This window comes from Cucurbita pepo, chromosome 6, assembly GCF_057944985.1.
Source record: "Cucurbita pepo subsp. pepo isolate OVF chromosome 6, ASM5794498v1, whole genome shotgun sequence".
Lineage (NCBI taxonomy): Eukaryota > Viridiplantae > Streptophyta > Magnoliopsida > Cucurbitales > Cucurbitaceae > Cucurbita > Cucurbita pepo.
This window is the reverse complement of record NC_141803.1, coordinates 7,994,454-8,014,520: the sequence shown is the minus strand read 5'-3', so window position 1 is coordinate 8,014,520 and position 20,067 is coordinate 7,994,454. Positions and strand designations below refer to the sequence as shown.

Here is a 20,067-nt window from a genome sequence, read left to right as displayed (position 1 = left end):
TACATACTTATAATTTTGAGTTGTCATATGTTGTTAAAAGTCTAGAAGAAGTATTACACACATAAATTGTCTCGGATCTGCAGCGATGAGTTTGAATGAAGGTTCTTTTTTCCTCAGACTCGAAAACCTTTCTTTTTCTATTGGGGTTTGTGCCACGGCACTTCAGAGAGTGAAACGAAGAAAAAGCCTGACCTGACCTTATTGTTAGGTCATCCTATTTCGGTGCATGGTCAGGTTCTTAAGGTATGTGCCAGAACAACCGTGGGTCTACCTTTTTTAGGAATTAGATGATCGTTGGTGAAATAGCGTATAGGTCTGGGTGGGATGATACGAAATAAAGCAGCTGCCAATTGGCATGCGAAACCGAGAAGGAACTTCCTCTTGGAATATCGTGAAAGTGAAGGTTAAATTCGTACATTCAACAAAGATGGATCGCCAAAGCTTGGATTATAGTAGGAGAAAACTGGGCCGATAATAAAACCAAAATTTGGACATTGAAGCCCAAGCTGGGATATAGCCGAAAATGAATGGCCCAAGTAGAAAGCCCAAACATTATGGGCCGAAAATAACAGCCCAAGAGAGATCTGACAAAAAAAAAAAAAAAAATATATATATATATATATATATTTATTTATTTATTAGATTTTGTGTGGAGATAAAATAGCCGTTGCATTATCGGTTCTTTAGCCTGTAGAATCCCTCTCCATTTCCCGCAACAATGTTGCTTCTTCCTTCTCTGCCTTCATCTTCTTCCTCGTGTTTTTCCATTCTTGAATCCAGCCCCCGTCCTCTGCTTCAATTTCACCCCCCTCCCCGCCGGATCTTCCATTTCCGCCCATATGCTCTCAATCCAACCACCGCCCTCGATTCCTTCACTCAGAACTCTGGTTACCTCTTCCGTCTAACCGCACGGGAGGCTGAGTCCTTGGAAGATTACAGCGTCTCCAAGATTGCCGCTATTTATCGGAGGAAGCCGCTCCTTGTTCTTCGGAGACTTCTTCAGGTCGCCTCCACTTTTGGCCGATGGCTAGCTCTTCGATTCATTGATGATTTGAGGGAAAGGTCGGACCTCATGTTCGAGGTGAGGGCTTAATTTCCTTTTTCCTTGGAGGTCGCTTCCATTCGACATGAATTTTGGTTTGTGATTTGCATGAGTTCTTTGCAGGTCAGAGCTGCAGAACTTAGGAATATATTGGTGGAGCTTGGTCCGGTATATGCATCCCACTTTCCCTGATTTATACTGCATATTTGTTGCTTAGTCCAGCATAGAAAGAAGGAGATTATAATAGCAACCAATTCAACATAGTTACCATCCTGTAAAGCTTGTGCAGGAAATGGGAGCTTAATTAAAGAATCTTAAAATAAAAGCTCACAAACTCTTTCAAGGACATCCATTAGCATGAAAACGCTTCTAGACACAAAAGAGCATTAGGAACTATATGATCATTGCCTAAGATCCTTCAGAATACATTCTACAGTTTGAATGGGTGCCTACTTGGAGACTGAAACCAGCTTCCAACAAATTTAGAAGTGGAAAATAAATATATATTTTTTTAAATCCTTCCAGCTTCTACGTTTGGTGTCTCTGAGCAGGCTTTGGGGTAGAGAATCAAGTATAAAAAGCTCAAAATACTTCTATCCGTTCTCTTTGAAAGTGCAAGTTCTATGTATTTACCGACAGAATGTCCATTTAATTCAAGATTGAAAATATGTAATCCAGTAAAACTAATTGAGTTAAGCCCAGCTTCTACAGTTTTCCCTTCTGAAATAAATTTCATATCTTACTTGTTGGAAAGAAATCTTTTCACCTATATTATTGTCTACTTGTATCATGGCTTTACTTCGTTATGATTGTCTTGTAGGCATACATCAAAATTGCTCAGGCTATCTCATCTCGACCCGTAAGTTTTATAATTTATTTCTTCAAATTTGCCAAGAAAGTGAATGGCAATATAACTTGTTAATCATATTCGACATTTTGTTTTAATTTGATTGAATTATTCCATGTCTTGTAGTTCTTTCATTGCATATGCCTTTTGATAATCACTGTAGGAAGAAACCTTGAACATTTGAGTGAATGGTGAAATGGGTCGTTGGCATTTAAAAATATGTTTATCTTGCAGCATACATAATTTTCTGATTCAAATTCATTTGACTAGGAATTTTTTTATAATTTTATTAGCTTGGTTAGCTTTACCATGGAAATTTGGTTAGACTGTGTAGCTACTAAACTATGTTCTCTCTTTAAAATGTCCAAATGGTTCATCTAAATTTTGTTATTGCTATAGGCCTAAGGTTTGATCTCAATAAGCACATAAGGAAGCTTGAGGAGGGAGATTTGGAAGGAGAGATTTAAAGATTTTTGTTCTTCTTTCATGTATCCCCCACATTACAACTGAAAGAAGAAGGTTTTGTTTTTCAAAGACATAGCTAAATCCTTTAAAACGTGAGAGCTCTCATCATAATTCTTGAGGAAGTCTTTTATATATCAATCTTTTTTTTGAAGAAACCCATATGGACTTGAATCAACTTTCTTCCTATAGAAGGTGGTCAAACAATGCAATCTATGGTACCAACTAGAAGGTGGTCAAACCATGCAAATGTGATAACGAGAGAGGAATAATCAACTTGTTCTTCACATCTGAACAATGAACACACCTTCAAATCAAATGCTAAAGTACCTATTATCAACCCAACTCCTTTCAACCACAATAGAAGCAATTACATGCAAACATTTGCCACTTAAATATCTGAGATTTTTGGTGATATTTTATTTAATGTACTTTGCAGGATTTGATACCACCTTCTTATTTGGATGAGCTTTCATTTTTACAAGACCAAATAGCTCCGTTCTCATCTGAACTGGCTTTTAATACGATAGAACGAGAACTGAATATACCTCTGGACGAGCTTTTCTCTGAGATATCACCACAGCCGACTGCTGCAGCATCTCTTGGACAGGTTTTTATCTATCAGCATTGTTGTGTTGTTTTTAGGTAAAATGCGTGAGGTCTAAGTAATAGTTCGATATGATCAGGTATAAAAATAGTGCATAAACTGAACTATGTCAATTTTATTTAATCAACTGAACTACAAAAGAGAGAAGATGGTTCATCACATGAATTTTCTCTCTCTTGTCTTTCTCATGGAAACTCTCACTAACAAAGAATAAACTATTAAGGGGTAGAATGCTTCTTGCAAGTTAAGATGCAAAAAAAAAAACACACACACACAAAGAAACACAAAGGGGACTGTAAAGAAGTATCACCAAAAGGCTAAAGATTATGTAGCCTCAAGAAAATAACTACTCATAGTTTGCTTTGTCTTACTAGACAAGTAAATTGGATTTTCTTTTCTAAAATATAGGTTTATCAAGCAAGGCTCCGACGCAATGGACAAGTTGTTGCTGTCAAAGTTCAAAGGCCTGGAGTTCAGGCTGCTATAGCTCTGGATATCTTGATCTTGCGGTATTTAGCAGCTGTATTTCGCAAGGTTGCTAAGTTAAATACTGATCTGGAGGTATGGTAACCTATACACATCAATGTAAAGAACACGCAAAGTGAAATAATTCTTTTGGTTTTTTGACTGTGTATGTAAATGACCCTTCCCTCAATTTCTTTAACGACTAACACACAATCTTGTCCCATATAATTTATCTACTACTTCTAATGTGCAGGCAGTTGTTGATGAATGGGCAACAAGTCTTTTCAAGGTATATATTCCATTCAAAATTTTGAACTCAAACTAATTTTAAATTAATTTAAATGGCACATCTTCTAGAAACAGACAACGAGTCTTTTAAATGTATGTATTCTATTCCAAATCTTGAACGAAGCTAATTTTAAATTATACTTCTAAAGAACGAGTTTCTATAGTATTGCACAAAAGATAAGGGATAGATAACGTGGATGAATAACTTTATCTTAAAAAAAAAAAAAAAAAAAAAAGATGGGGAACCACAACATCAGTACAATTGAAAATAATTATGAAGTTCTTGTGAAATTAACAGTTTTCTCTTAAATGATTTGGTACTCCTTGCTTTGATGTGAGGGAGGATATCCTTACTAGGGAACTACATAGACGAGAATATACACTTATAGCTTAGCTTCCATGATCTTTCCCCTTAACCATGTCATGTGACGTACATAATTCTTTGAAATCTTGTGATTATATTTTTTGAGAATACCCATCAAAATAACCAAAGAAGATTTGTCCTTTACAAATTATTATACCTCATCCAATCATGCTAGTTTTTACATTTTCCGTTTGAAGTTTTTTGGATGATTGTTCTCAAGTTAAGATTGAATACAGGTAAATCGTAAATCACATTGAATGCAGGAGATGGATTACAGGAGAGAAGCAAAAAACGGTCTTAAGTTCAGGTAAGATCAAGTTCTATATATTGGATTTTTTTTTTCCATTATGGGGAAGAGACTTGTTGCAGGGTTTTTTTATTTTTTATTTTTTTTTTACGTTTGTCTGAAAAGTAAAGGACTATATGACTGTAGCTTGATCAATCCAATGTCATTTCCCATAAAAAAATGGACACAAAAGATATGATTAATGGGGGACAGTTATGGATTTTCTTAGATATGATTAACGGGGGACACTTACGGATTTTTTTAGATATAATTAACGGGGGACACTTGTGGATTTTCTTAAGGTAGTATAGTTTGAGTACTCTTTTTGGGTCATGAGAGTACGAGTAAAAAGTAATTTTTCTTTAACTAAAGATACTTACAAACAAGAGTTCAACCCAAGTAAAAGAAAGTAATAAGCACTATAAGACTTTCCCTTAAGTTGGGAGTATATATATTAATCATACCAAACCTTGCTGTATTTTGTCACAGACAAAGTAGATTCAACCTCAATTGTTTAATTTTCTCACGAACACTAGAGTAGATGCAATATCAAGAAGTACTTGATTATCACAACTCAATTTAATCGGTGTTATGATATCACATCTCCACTCAATAAGAAGTTGATATATTCACACTATTTACACACATACTATGTTGCTCTATATTTTTATTCAACTTTGAATGTGACACTACATTTAATTTTTTACTCTTGCAGAAAATTAAATTACCACCATATCCATAGTATTAAATCATGCCCAAAACCACGCCCATGAGCAACCTTTAAAAAGCACATAATCTGTTCCAGTCCAGCCTAATAGGCAACTGTAGGAGCAGTCGTATACTAGCTCATAATACTCACTCAAGAAGCTATGGTTGAGTCACTGTAAGATATTCAAGTTTTCCCCACGAGCCTCCTATGTTTTTCAAGATCTTTCAGGAATGTCTCCTCCTTTAGGAGTTCTAAATTAGTTACCATTGTGGTACTTACATAGCTTAGCCTTGAACTTTCCTGTTTCAGTCAACGAGTCAAGTATATATTTTATGTGGTAACAAAATTCCCTTGCTTCTTATTACCCCAATTCCCAGGAACTTTGTCAACAATTCCAACTTTTTTATTTATTTATTTATTTTTTTTTAATTTTTTTATGGAATTGACTAAGGAGAAATGTGTTAAGTCATAAGTGATTTGATGTCTTATGTGTCATCACTTGTAATAACATTATCATCTATAACGTATACAACTAATAAGATGACACAGTTCTCATACCGTTTATAAAAAACAGAATGATTTGATAATACCATCAAAATATCAATAATGAGATAATACTAATATATCATCACTTGTAAGAACAATATCATCAACATATAAAAGTAATAGGATGTGAAACCTGTTGTAAATTGTCATAAGTTTTGATTTGATTTGGTTATTTGAATTAGATTTAGTCATACCAGGGTTTAGTTATATATCGGGATTTGATATCGGGATTTGAGAGAGTTTTGGGTGTCACATTGTATTTGTTGAGTGACACATTGGTGAGAGTCTTTGTAGTGTGATAGTGAGGTATTCACTTGTAACACTTTGTTTTTAGTGATTGGTTGCTACCCGTGGATGTAGGGGAACTTCTTCTCTCCGAACCACGTAAATATCTTGGTGTCTCTTGTGTAATTCTGTTCATTAGTGTTGTGAGTACATTTGTTCCGCTTTCGGCGCACAACAAGTGGTATTAGAGCCTGATTGTGGTATTTGGGGTATTGTGAAAGTTTTGGCCTCATCGACCACTAGACGTGCTCACAATCGTGCTTATTTTCTTGAAAATGGTAGAATCATCTGGAATTAAATCACGGCGTGGATCGAGATTTTTGAGTTCTAATCTTGAAGTAGAGAAATTTGATGGAACCAATAATTTTGGTGTTTGGCGAGGCGAAGTTAGCGATTTACTGGTCATGCAAGATCTTGATGCTTCTCTCCAAGAGGTGATGCCTGAAGACATGACAGAAGCAGAATGGACGAAATTAAATCGGCAAGCTTGCGGAATTATTCGATCCTATCTTGGCAAGGATCAGAAATATCCATTTATGAAGGAGACCATGGCAAAAGAACTATGGGACAAGCTTGAGGCGAAATATATGCAAAAGAGTGTGGAAAATAAACTCTATTTGAAGAAGAAACTCTTCCGTTTTGACTACAAGAAAGGTATCTCAATGGCTGAGCATTTGGATGATTTTAACAAAATCATCACTGATTTGTTCAATCTTGATGTTAAGATTGATGATGAAGACAAGGCGTTGTTGTTATTAAATTCTTTGCCGGAGTCCTATGAGTTTTTAGTAACCACTCTACTGCATGGAGCCTATGATATTGATTTTGAAGATGTTTCAAATGCCTTGATGAATAATGAGGTGCGAAAGAAGGAAAATGAGGCATATCAAGATTCTAGCTCAAATGTTCTCACTGCTCGTGAAAGGACTTCTACTTGGAAAAGGAGCGAATGTGGAGAGTCCCGATCAAATTCGAGAGGTAGATATGGTAATTGGAGAAAACTTGATAAAAATGAGTGTGCATATTGTCGACAGAAAGACCATTGGAAGAAAGATTGCCCGATCTTAAAAGAGAAGGGGTCGAAGTCCAATGTGGTTAGAGATGACGACACTGATACAGATAATGCCTTGACGATCTCCTTATCAGTTAGCCAAACCAGTGAATGGATTCTTGATTCTGGGTGCTCCTATCATATGTGTTCCAACAGAGAGATGTTTTTGGATTTCAAAGAGTTCAATGGTGGAGTTGTCTATATGGGAAATGATAGTACTTGCAAGATGACGGGAATTGGCTCAGTACAAATCAAGATGTTTGACGGGGTAATACGAAAACTCAATGATGTGAGGTATGTCCCTAACTTGAAGAAAAATTTGATTTCCCTTGGCGTTTTGGATGCGAGTGGTTATCGCATCATTTTGGAAGGAAGGAATTTGAAAGTAGCTCGTGGAGCTTTGGTGGCAATTAAAGGAACTAGAAGAGGTAACATATACTACCTCAACGAAACCATAATAATTGAGCATGCTGCTGTGGCAAGTTCGAAAGAACAAGACGTATCGAAATTATGACACATGAGACTTGGGCATGCTGGTGAGAAGGGGCTTCAGACATGGTGAACCAAGGAGTTCTTAAGGGTGCCACAACAAGTAAAATTGATTTCTGTGAACATTGTATATTTGGTAAACAAAAAAATATGAAGTTTTGTACAGCTATACATCAAACAAAGGGCATTTTGGATTATGTTCACACTGATGTATGGGGCCCCACGAAGAATGTCTCATTGGGAGGAAAGAGGTGGTTTGTCACCTTTATTGATGACTAGTCGAGGAGAGTTTGGATGTATCCCATGAGGCACAAAAACGAGGTTCTCCAAATCTTCCTAGAGTGGAAGAAAATGGTAGAGAATCAGACGGACAGGAAAATAAAAAAGTTGAGATCAGACAACGGTGGAGAATATACTTATGATCCATTTCTTAAAGTATGCCGAGATGAAGGGATCGTTCGACACTTCATTGTTCCTAGTAAGCCACAACAAAATGGAGTTGCTGAGAGAATGAACTAGACATTAATAGAGAAGGTTCGATGGATATTGTCTCAAGCAGAATTGAGTAAGGCATTTTGGGCTGAGGCTCTCAGTTATGCAGTTCACTTGGTGAATCGTTTACCTGTTTCTGGAAATGGTGGGAAAACTCCGCTTGAGATATGGTCAGGTACTCCTGTTAGTGATTATGATAAATTGCATGTATTTGGGTGTCCTGCTTATTATCAAGTGATAGACTCAAAGCTGGATCCTAGAGCAAAAAAAAAAAAAAAAAACCAAGTTTATGGGCTTTAGCAAAGGCGTGAAGGGCTATAGGTTATGGTGTCCAGAAACAAGTAAGATTGTTAATAGTCGAGATGTGACATTCGATGATTCTGGAATGTTTTTGATGAAAATTGAAAATAATGACGAGGCATTGAAGCAAGTGGAGAAGGTGGTGTTCTCTCCTGATATGGTTGCTCTTACTGAAGAACCTATTGATCAGGTAGATAATAACTCTGATATCTTAGAACAGGAGGAGCAAAGCCTTGTAAATGAAAAAGTGGAGAAACCTGAGTCTATCGCCAAGAATAGACCACGAAGGGTAATTCGAAAACCTGTAAGGTTTGATAATACTGCATATGCTTTCTCTATGATTGATGGAGTTCCCAACATACGTATTGAGGCTTGAGGTGGTAGCAACCAACTTAGATATCAACTTGGAGATATTATGACAAGGTGGAGATTGTTGTAAATTGTCATAAGTTAGATTTGATTTGGTTTTTGGATTTGATTTGATTTGGTTATTTGGATTAGATTTGATTTGGTTATTTGAATTAGATTTAGTCATACCAGGGTTTAGTTATATATCGGGATTTGAGAGAGTTTTGGGTGTCACATTGTATTTGTTGAGTGTCACATTGGTGAGAGTCTTTGTACTGTGATAGTGAGGTATTCACTTGTAACACTTTGTTTTTAATGATTGGTTGCTACCCGTGGATGTAGGGGAACTTCTTCTCTCCGAACCACGTAAATATCTTGGTGTCTCTTGTGTAATTCCGTTCATTAGTGTTGTGAGTACATTTGTTCCGCTTTCGGCGCACAACAAAACCACTCTCATATTGTTTATAAATAGATAGGATGATCTAGGGTGTTTTCCTCATACCAAAGTTTTCAATCACGTGACTAAATTTTTTCAACCATCCACGTGGACATTGCTTTAATCATCCATATTGCTTCTTATTATAGACTTCTTTTTGAAGATCACCATGAAGCTCATTTTTAATAATGGCAAGCTAGTTTAGGGGATAGTGATATTAACAATTTGTTTATCCCGTAAATTATGTGACAAGTAGATATCTTAGCTTGACAGCATCCTTCTTTATAAACGTGTCTTGGGGCAAAATGTTTATGACGGGCTTAAGATGCAAAATTACATTCTTAATTTTTATGGAAGAAAGACACAATTACACATAATTTAATACTAAGATACATATTCTTATTACATAGAAGAAAGACACAATACATACAAAGAAATAATGGGAGTTAGAATAAAATAAAATCATTAACAATTACACATAAATAGCATATTTATAACCAACACATGTTGATAATTTATTTCATCCTAAAATCATACATATTGCTGAGTTCTGCTATTCTACAATTGATCGAGCAGAGAATTGTATGGAAATTTGCAAGATGTGTTGGTTCCTCAAATGTTCATCGAGCACACAACTCGTAGGGTCCTTATTATGGAATGGGTAAAGGTACTATTGCTTGACTCATCCTTTGAGATAGTAATGGGTAAAGTTACTATTGATCGACAAATCGATAAGATTGAAGATGACAAAATTATCGTTGGATAGGAATTTTTTATGCCAACCTTGTCCAATTTCTTTATTTTTAATGATTTTATTTATTGGTTATCATTTTTGGAAAAAACTGATTTGTTTTTTGGAAGTTCAAGAAGTTTTTGGCTTTTTCCTCTATTTATTCCTTTTGAAGATGCGTGAATTTTATCTTTCGAGGCTTTCTTTGAGATTTATTTTCAACCTTTCTTATGGAGTTAAATCTAGTATCTAGTGCTAATTTTTTTGCTTGAATAAGGAATTGAAAAGAACTTTGAAGGAGAAGCTTCTTTATGAAATCAATTTCCTTAAAAGGAAGTTTGAGACTCTTTGCTAATGCTTGATGGAGCTTTTAGAAGTCTATTCCAATTTTTTTTTGGCAATTCAACATTAATTCTTTTGATTCTGTATTAGTTTCTTTGTTAAATTTTTAAGTCTATTATTTGCTACCGATTGTGGTTTGTTTGAATAATTTCTCTTTACTTTTTTCTCTCACTCTTTTTAAATTTGTACCCTTTTGAGCAATAATTACTCTTTTAATCTCTCAATAAAAAAGGTTTTCTCTTTTTACAAAATTTTCAATTCTTAATCTAAAATTATATATATATTTAATTCTGATTGAAATTTTTATTTATATCAAATGATTAAATTAGAAAAAAACTATTAGAGAAACTTTGTTTAGAAAAATCTGATTTTCAAATAGGGTGTTGAAGTAGGCTAGATTCCATAATGATGTGTGTGTAGGGGGGGGGGGGGGGGTATAACATGTTTATGAGAATCAAAATTCATGGTGAGGTTGGAGTCTCGTGCATTTCCTTGAGATATGCGCTTTACAAGCCATTTGGTGTATGTATGGTTTGTTTGAAACAAGAACTTGTTTGAAAAACGAAGGAGGAATCTTTGTTTCACTCAACCATTTTGAGCTAATGGGTCGAGATCTTTGGGTTGTTTTATGGAACATTCATGCTAAGACTTGAAAGGGATAGAGAAAATTTTTGAGGTATTGAAAAGTTTTAGAATTGGTTTGGTCTTTTGCTACTCTTTTTGGTTTTCTTTCCTAAATTTTTTATTTCTTTTAGACCTCTTTTTCTTTGGTTGTGATGCCTTTTTGTTTTTTGTAAGTTCAGTTTTGTTTGGGTTTCTTTAGTTTTGCTATTCTTTTATGTATTTGGTTAGAAGGAAACTAAAGATTTTTCACAGAAGGATCAATGGTTGATTGATTTGAAAGATGAGATTTTGCTAAAAGATCTCTGGTGCTTACACTAAAGAAGGTTTTCTAATAACTCTTTCAATATAAAGATTGGAGGCTTTTATGCCTATGATTTTGTTTTAGTTAGTTTGTGTAAAGGGCATGAGGAGTTTGTTTTAGTTAGTTTACGAAGACACATTGTTATCAACAACCTTTTCATGAATAAAAACTCAAAACTCTCATTTTGACTATTGCGGTATCCTTGCAACTTGTAAGTTTAACCTTACTAAATTTTGTGAGAAGGAAAGCAATCAAGTTGAGAGACTATTGTGCTAGGGCCAGTTACTTTTTTCTCTTTTAATAAAAACAATTTTCAACAATTTTCATTTCACATTGTAACATGAATCTATTAGTTTATGAATATAATTCTTTTTTGAGTGTTTAATAGGATCTTTGCTTACTTATCTTCCATATTATTTATGTAGGGCCAGAAGTTAACAGAAATGAAGGATCTTTATTTGGTCGAGGTCATTTTCAAGACTTAATTGAGATTCTACAAATAGATTATATGTTTCTCAAGTAATCTTCTCGTGTAGCGTTTCCTTTTGTAATCTCTAAATAGAATCTCTTTCCTAGTCCCAATCAGGTTGGGGTATATTGCTCCTTCAATCAACTTCTAGAATATGGATTCTATCATGCAGATCCTCACCCGGGAAATCTTCTTCGCACCTCTGATGGAAAATTAGCTTATTTAGGTATTATCCGTAACTATATCATCTTTTCTACTTTTAGTGAGCTTGATTGTACGTCTTAAGTTTTTGCCCCTTCACTGTTAGAAGTTATAATAAGGTGTATTACTTTAAAATAATTTAAAAATATAAAGCCATTGTTATATTGTGAAATTTCATATTATGCGAACCAAAAACAGTTTTATGATTGTTGTCAAACTTTTTGTTTCAGACTTGAACCAGATACCAATGTCAAACTTTTTTCTCATGTTTAATTTTTTTTTTACATACAATGATAAGACCATATATCTTGATATCTTGATGAGCTAATATTTATGCACCTGCTTTATTGTCAGATTTTGGTATGATGGGCGAATTTAAACAAGAGCTTCGCGATGGATTTATTGAAGCTTGTCTCCATCTTGTAAACCGTGATTTTGATGCATTAGCCAAGGATTTTGTCACCCTTGGGTATTGTTGCTTTTCCCTCTTTTCCCTCTACTTGTTTCCTGTTATAGATGATTCATCCGATACTTAACCTTTTGGGGTGACTTTTTTCTTGTCTCTATAGGCTTCTTCCACCAACGGCAGATAGACAAGCGGTCACACAGGCATTAACAGGTTTTTTGTATCTAAAAATTTCGTGGATCAATAAACTGCTTTCTTGAGTTTTATGGTAATTTTCTAAAGGGGTTTCATGGATTAGGTATTAATCTCACGTATATATTGGCTGCAGCTGTCTTCCAAAATGCTGTTTCTAAAGGAGTAAGAAGTATTAGCTTCGGAGACCTTCTCGGAAACCTAGGAACCACAATGTACCGTATTTCTCGACGCTTACCATCCAATCACAATCTTAGTTTCATTATTCTTTGTATTTTCAAGTCTAGGTTACAAAGTGAAGAAAAGTTAACTCGCTCACTAAACTTAAGAAATTTTAATCAATTTAAGTTGAGTGAGAAAGTTAAGTCTGAACAAAGAAAGCTTAAAACTAATAGAAGACATAAGTTTGGCTAACACCAAGGATGGGGGATAAGGTCTAAAAAGGAGTTCAATTCTAAAAAAACATAAAAGTACATGTAAAAGAAGTCTTCGGAGATATGTAGAGATTATGTTCAGCTTGGTGCATGTAGTGCGTTGGTAGGGCTCAGGGACTGGTAGGTGAGGCATTTGGGTGGTTGATTGGTGTGTGGATGCAACCCAGCAAGGGGTGGATGCATACATGTTGGTCGAGGGATGGAGTTGGTTGGCATGGGCAGACACATGCAAATGCTGCCTACTTAGGCCGAGGCTAGCGTCCACACGCTGTGCAACTCCTTTGGAGGTCTCATGAGTGTGTGCGCGCCTTCTATGCATGCCTGTGTGCAATCTATTCATGCTTTGCTTCAATGATTAGGTGGTGCATTCAACCTTAGAGCCATCTTGATGATTAGACTAGACAAACGTCAACATAGAGATCACATGGCAAGCCATCTTAGCTTGTTTTCTACCCTTCAATCACCTAAATCCTCAACTATTGCTACTTTTTTCTAAGGATATCGTTGGTACCCAAGGGCAATGGTGGTTGGATGTGGGCTTGTTGTCAAAGCAGAGTATTAATAGAAGTTTAAATTTGTCATGTTGTAATATTTTCACTGGGCTAAAAGAGTAATATTTTCCTTTTCACATAAAAAATTTAAAATTTAGCTTACTTTTGGATTCCCATTGATATTCTTTTAAATTTTCCTGCAGGTATAAATTCAAATTCCGGATACCTTCATATTTTTCTCTCGTTATTAGAAGGTAGTCATACTCTTTGTGAGTTATGTACTTTGCATGGTAAAAACTAGTAGTTTTATGCTATCAACGAGGTGATAAAATCATTGGTTTACTTCGATGATGGATTTAGCCTTGCAGTATTGGAGGGAATTGCTGTCAGTTTTGACCCAAATTACAAAGTTTTAGGCAGTACATATCCATGGATTGCTAGAAAAGTACTCACCGACAATTCGCCCAAGCTCAAATCCTCCTTGACATCCCTGCTTTATGAAGTGAAACATTTTTTGCTTTTTAAATAAAGATTAGTTCATTGAATTTTTTAGTCCCTTCTTAAATATAACATTATATTTTCTTGATAGGAAGGAGTTTTCAGAATTGATCGTTTGGAGTCTCTGATCACGGAGGTGAGATTTTCTATTTTATTGTATCAATATATGGATCAAAATGCTTTGTACTTTCAAATTAAGCTTCAATTGTTTAATAAAGTTAATTTATTCACTTATGTATTTTAAATTTGGGAAAGGGTATTTAAACTCAAGTTCTCCTTTTGAGACCCTTGTTGGAATAATGCTATCTTCTTTAATCACTTTCTTTTTTTTAACAACGTACAAAGCTTGACCCTATTATTTAATTAGATTTCGAAAATACTTCTTTTACACTTTTTGAGCCATGTGTTGTTAAAAATTTATTGTTTTTATATTTCCTATTTAATTTTAATTCAAAGTTTTGGTGAATTTTATTACATGATAATTTTGAATTTTATTACATGATAATTTTATCAATGTTATAAAATCTCTTTTAGTGTTTTATTGTTTAAGGAACATTTTATTCGTTTTTTACATTTTAAACTTTTTAATTAACTTAAAATAATATCTAAGGTATGAAATTAGAAAAACTTATTAAGAAGCTTATATATTTATTTATATAATGTTCTTCAAAAACTTTGAATTTTTTTGACTATGAACACGTTTATAGTGAAGGTTTTTCAAATAAATGTGGATTTCTTCCTATCGAAGTCGAAATATTTGATTCGTCTTTTTTTAATTATTGTGTTAATATCTCTAGAAATTGTGAAGAACTGATAAATCGTCCAACGGAAGGTTTGATTGTGCAAGGAAAAATTGATTTAAGTCATTATTTAGTTTTCTTGATATTGAATTGTATAAGTAAAACTTTTGGAGACTTGAAGAGGTTTTTATTTCGTTGAAGAAATGAGAAGCTCTCTAAATCTTTCCTTGTCTATTTTTAGTGATATGTAGTAAATTCTAGTTCTTATCAATTTTTGGTAATAGAGCAGGTTGTGATTGAAAATGACTAATCGTATGGAACCAAGGACTGAAATGATTCGAATGTTATTATGGATATATTGGTATTTAGTTAGGATGCGAGTTGTATCTCAAGAGGGAGGGTCCAAGGACCTCAAATGACTTGGTTTGTCTGGTAAGTTATATTCTTGGTCAATTAGGAAGCGACAGGAAAGGGAATGATGGAGTTTCAGAACTCTATGAAGAATGAATTTGGGTTAATTCAAGAAACTCTGAACGTGAAGGTTAAATAGTCGATGACATAGAATATGTCAAGAATGTTTCATGGCTTTTTCTTGTACATGATTATAGATGTAAGAACGATGAGTAATTGTTATAATTCTCAAAGCATGTCAAGTCAGGCACAAAAAGGTCTAATATTGTCTATGACAAAGATTCACCAGATGTGTTTTGGTCAACAATCTATTGAGTATGGTGAGGATTGTTGGGAGAGAGTCCCACATTGGCTAATTTAGGAATGATCGTGGATTTATAAGTAAAGATGGTATGAAGCCTTTTGGAGAAACCCAAAGCAAAGCAATCGGAGCTTATGCTCAAAGTGGACAATATCATACCACTGTGGAGAGTTGTGATTCCTAATATGGTATCAGAGCCATGCCCTAAACTTAGTCATGTCAATAAAATCCTCAAATGTCGAACAAAGAATTTTAAGCCTCAAAGGTGTTGTCAAAAGTGAATAAAGTGTCGAACAAAGTGTGTACTTTGTTCGAGGGCTCTAGAGAAGAAGTCGAGCTTCAATTAAGGGGAGGTTGTTCGAGGGCTCTATAGGTCTCAGGGGGGAGGCTCTATAGTGTACTTTGTTTGAGGGGAGGATTGTTGGGAGAGAGTCCCACATTGGCTAATTTAGGGAATGATTGTGGGTTCATAATTAAGGAATACATTATGAGGCCTTTTGGAGAAGCCTTTGAAAGCCATCAAGGCTTATGCTCAAAGTGGACAATATCATACCACTGTAGAGAGTCGTGATTCCTAATGGAGTAAGGGATTTAATTGTTGATTTGGGGGACTTGAATTATCCGCCTTAAGGACTTGATGTGTTGCTCCATTGCTTATTAAATTCATCCGAACTTGAATTATCCACCTTAAGGACTTGTTGTGTTGCTCCCTTGCTCATTAAATTCATCCATGCTTGTAAACATCTTCTGCATGATTGATAATAATTTTCATTCTAATGTGTGTTTATATATTACAATGATATCGTTCTTCTGGCAGTCACTTCGTGCTAGAATCGAGAAGTCCTCAGTGAGAAAAGTTGTAGAGAACTCGGATACCAAAATAGTAGTCAAGGAAGTTCTTTCCTTTGCATTGTCTGATAAGGTATGAACTAGCTTTTTTGTCTGCATTTTAAGTAACATCTCTAAAGTATCCCTTTATGATTAGTGACTTTAATTTAATAATACAGGGCTCCTTCCTGAGAGATTTACTTCTCCAAGAAATAGCCAAGGTAAATTTTTGGCCTATACATTTTTCCCTCCTTACATGATTTTAATTTGATTGATAGTCTATTATAAGAAAAGGTATTATTTTACCACTCAAATGTTCTCATGTCTTGAAACTTATGTTTTGATCAATCATCTTAGAATTTCTAAGAAATATTCATTCTTTTTGTACAAATATTGTTGCCAAATTCCAATGACTAATTTTCGTGAACAATTGACAGTTTGGTTTACTTTATACATCTTTGTGTTTCTTTAGTGGAGGTATTGGAACCTATCTAGGCAGTCCCGTGAATATTGTGTACTATGATTTAATTATAAATCGGTATAGTTTTCTTGATGCATACCATATTTCCTTTATCTCTTCGTTTTTCTTTTTGCTTTTTGTGTGTGGGTATTGTCAGGGTTTGGATGCATTGGGATTAGCAACATTGGATTCTATAAATTCTATAACTGCTGCAAGGATACCTTTTGGCTCCTCAATTTCTGTATCGATGATGACCAATGAAGATGTGAACAACTTGAGAACATTGAATCGTCTTATACTCTTGCTGTCAGGATCTCAAGAAAATCTTTCTAATGAGGTTGGTCCTTTACTCTTACTAGCATTACTAATGAAATTAAGAATTTATAGACCAAACTAGGTCCTTTTATGAAAGAAACTGGAAAAATTATGGTTTATACACTTCTTAGTTCCTGAATATTAGTCCAAAAAGAGGTGGAAAAATGACCTCATTTCAACAAAAGGAGTGTTTTTGTGGTTTATAGAAACAAGTAAAAGAAATCTATTTTATTCTCTATTTTTTATGACCTATAAGATTTGGCATATACTTGTTACCCGAAATTCCAGCTTTGAATGAGAATATATTAGAATCTATATTATATACTCAATGCCCTAGCACATAATCTATCATGGATATGAGTTTTCTCAAGTTTTTATATTAGAGCTAAAAAATGTTTTTGAATTAATTATGGCACATTGTTGTCTCTTTTTTCTCTACCTATTGGGTTGTTTCTTGAACCTTATGCTATCTTGTTGGCCTTTTTCACCATGATAGGTAACTTTGCAGAGAGCTAATAAGAATCAGATAACGGGGTTTGATGAAGCATATGTACAGGAAATTTTATTCGTACTTTCTGTTATTCCTGAGGTATAGATCTAATATATGTACTTGCCAATATGTTTTCTGTAACAACCTCACATTTATTTATTGATCATAAAAATTTCTAGGAAATTTAATCATGTTTCAAAATATCATCTATAGATATCATGACTAGTCCACATGTTTGTTCATCGCTTGCTACATGTTAAAAATGCAACATATTATTGTTATAATCTCTTCTCTAGCTCTATAATGTTTGTCCGGTTAAATGAACACAACTCTCCACAATGGTATGATATTGTCCACTTTGAGCATAAGCTCTCATGACTTTGCTTTGGGCTTCTCCAAAAGGCCTCATACCAATGGAGAGAGTATTCCTTGATTATAAACCCATGACCATTCCCTAAATTAGCCAATGTGGGACTTTTATCCAATACCTCCCCTCAAACAAAGTATGCCTCCTCTTAATCGAGGCTCGACTCCTTTTCTTTTGGAGTCTTAGTCATTTTTTACGATGCCTACTCCTTTTCTTTTGAAGTCCTTTGTTCAACATTTGAGGATTCTATTGACATGGCTAAGTTAGGGCATGGCTCTGATACCATGTTAAATGAACACGACTCTCCACAATGATATTGTCCACTTTGAGCATAAGCTCTCATGGCTTTGCTTTGGACTTCCTCAAAAGGGCTCATACCAATGTAGAGAGTATTTCTTGATTATAAACTCGTGATCATTTCCTAAATTAGCCAATATGGGACTTTCATCCAACATGTCCAACATCATGTGGTGTGTACTTTTAAGATGTTATAATACGAGCACTTAAATGCACTTGAAGAAAAGAGTTATTTTGTGTATGATATTGGCTTGGCCTAGTGTTCTTTGGACTATAAAGAAGTTGGAAATGGCTATTAAATTTAAATTTGAGGCAACTTTCAAAGAATTTATGACTGTGTAGATGTTTGTTCTCTTTTCTTGTGACATTTTGAGACAATTAGTACTTCAGTGCTTTATTTTTTCTAATTCGTCTGTCATTCAATGTTTTTACGATTTCTCTTTGATGCCTTTCTTGCAGCTCCCACCAGAATCACAGCAACAAATACTTAACCTTCCAGTCGAGGTCGCAAGGCGTTTGATTTCCCGTGTTACTGCAAGAACCATTAGGAGGATGTGGAGCTAAGTAGCCATTTGAATTGGCGTCCGGGACCAAAAATGAGATATGATATACAAAAAAAAAATATAATGTTCAAAATGTCTTGATTCATAGCAAAATCAGTTTCTACTTCTCCTCATGTCCAGGAGGATAATGATCCATTCATTTTGAAGAAGATTGTGGAAGGAGACTTCATGATTCAAAAGCATGCATATTTTGACATGAAATTTTGAATTAAGATGCAAACTGGGCGTTCAAAATCAGGCTATTACAAATTAAATGTTTCTATGTTATTTTTGTGTTAAGCCAGAGCCTTCTCTTGGGAAAAAAAACAATGATTTTCATCATATTTTTATATGTTCGTGTGTAACATCCATATATGTAAGAGTATGGTTTATATTTATGTTTACCTCATCTTCTCAGTCGTTGCTCATTCCCGTTTTACCTCGTTCAAAAAAAGAGCTATTTCATCTATTTACCTCGTTCAATCAAAGAGATAGTGAAACCTGAGTTTACAAGGTTCGGGATTTCATTAACTCATATTTTTGTTTAGGTTCAGGATTTAATTAATTTACTTGACTGTAAAGTTCAGGTCAGGTAATAGAGGTTCGAGATTTAGAGAAAATTATATAGAATGTGTTTACTTTTTTTAGAACTCCACGTTATTCATAACTTTCATTTTCTCAATTTTCTGTCGTTTTATCTTCATTTCACCTAGACATAACATTTATAACATTGCTAATGAGTTAAAAATACTTTTAACTGTCCAAAAGAAAAGGAAACTGTCTTTATTTAACAGTTCAGAATCACATTCTTCTAACTATGTAAAACTTAAACTACTTGTGACTATTATGAGACTATTGTTACTACTTGTGACTATTATGAGACTATGTTAACCACGATGTATCTCTTATAGTCATAATTAGCTATGATGTAAATAAGTCTTAAAATACATTAGATACACACCATAACTCATAATTATGAACCCACAATTTATAACAATGAAACTTGATTCTTCTTCTATGTGGCATGAATTGAAACATCTTTTGATAATTTTGACAACATTTTCTTCACATCTTCCTTCAAGTTTATATTGCATAATTGATGTCTTGGTTTATATCACAAAACCTTATAATCATCTGGTAAAATAGTATGGTGTTTGCTAGCATGAACATCATCCATGGGAAGTTAGATGACGAACTCTCCCACTAGACGATATAGTCATCCTAGTTTGAGGGAGCGACACCCATGTGCTGACCTACAATTAAGTTTTACTACATGATACCAAGAAGGTTACTGCATAGTGGCCTCATTAAGGAGTCCATTGGCCTTTTCCTCCTCATTAAGGAGTCCATGGGCCTTTTCCTCTACGTATGATCGACTCAACACATTACACTATTTTGCCTAGGCCTACCTCAACCGTACTTGTACTACTACGCTTGGTAGGAAATTGCTAGCACTAAGAGCATTCCAGAGAAGAGATAAGACAGAGACTCTAATGCCATTGTCGTACTACTAACTCCTTGATGAGCTCTCTTAGTCATTCCTGGACAGTGTTGACGACTACTAAATTCTTAGGGGCATCTAGGCGATTAAATTTTATCGTACGTTTCTAG

The 20,067-nt window shown here is 34.6% G+C and overlaps 1 protein-coding gene across 3 annotated transcripts; it reads left to right on the top strand.

The window, feature by feature from the left end:
* The first annotated feature begins 653 nt into the window (after nt 1-653).
* On the top strand, nt 654-18,860 carry LOC111797502 (Protein kinase superfamily protein). Of its 3 annotated transcripts, none has more exons than XM_087124713.1 (21): nt 654-1,081; nt 1,166-1,210; nt 1,863-1,901; nt 2,791-2,961; nt 3,367-3,519; nt 3,677-3,712; nt 4,339-4,382; nt 9,594-9,684; nt 11,440-11,481; nt 11,601-11,709; nt 12,039-12,153; nt 12,254-12,303; nt 12,419-12,497; nt 13,411-13,461; nt 13,568-13,709; nt 13,797-13,841; nt 15,975-16,079; nt 16,165-16,206; nt 16,603-16,782; nt 17,257-17,349; nt 18,374-18,860. In XM_087124713.1, exons 1-21 carry the CDS (start codon nt 719-721, stop codon nt 18,476-18,478), a joined length of 2,100 nt encoding a protein of 699 aa, XP_086980839.1. In that variant the 5' UTR covers nt 654-718; the 3' UTR covers nt 18,479-18,860. The 3 variants fall into 3 exon arrangements, with proteins under 3 accessions (XP_086980839.1, XP_086980838.1, XP_086980840.1); XM_087124712.1 differs by having other exon boundaries at nt 12,389-12,497; XM_087124714.1 differs by lacking the exon at nt 1,863-1,901 and having other exon boundaries at nt 12,389-12,497.
* The last annotated feature ends 1,207 nt before the right edge of the window (nt 18,861-20,067 follow it).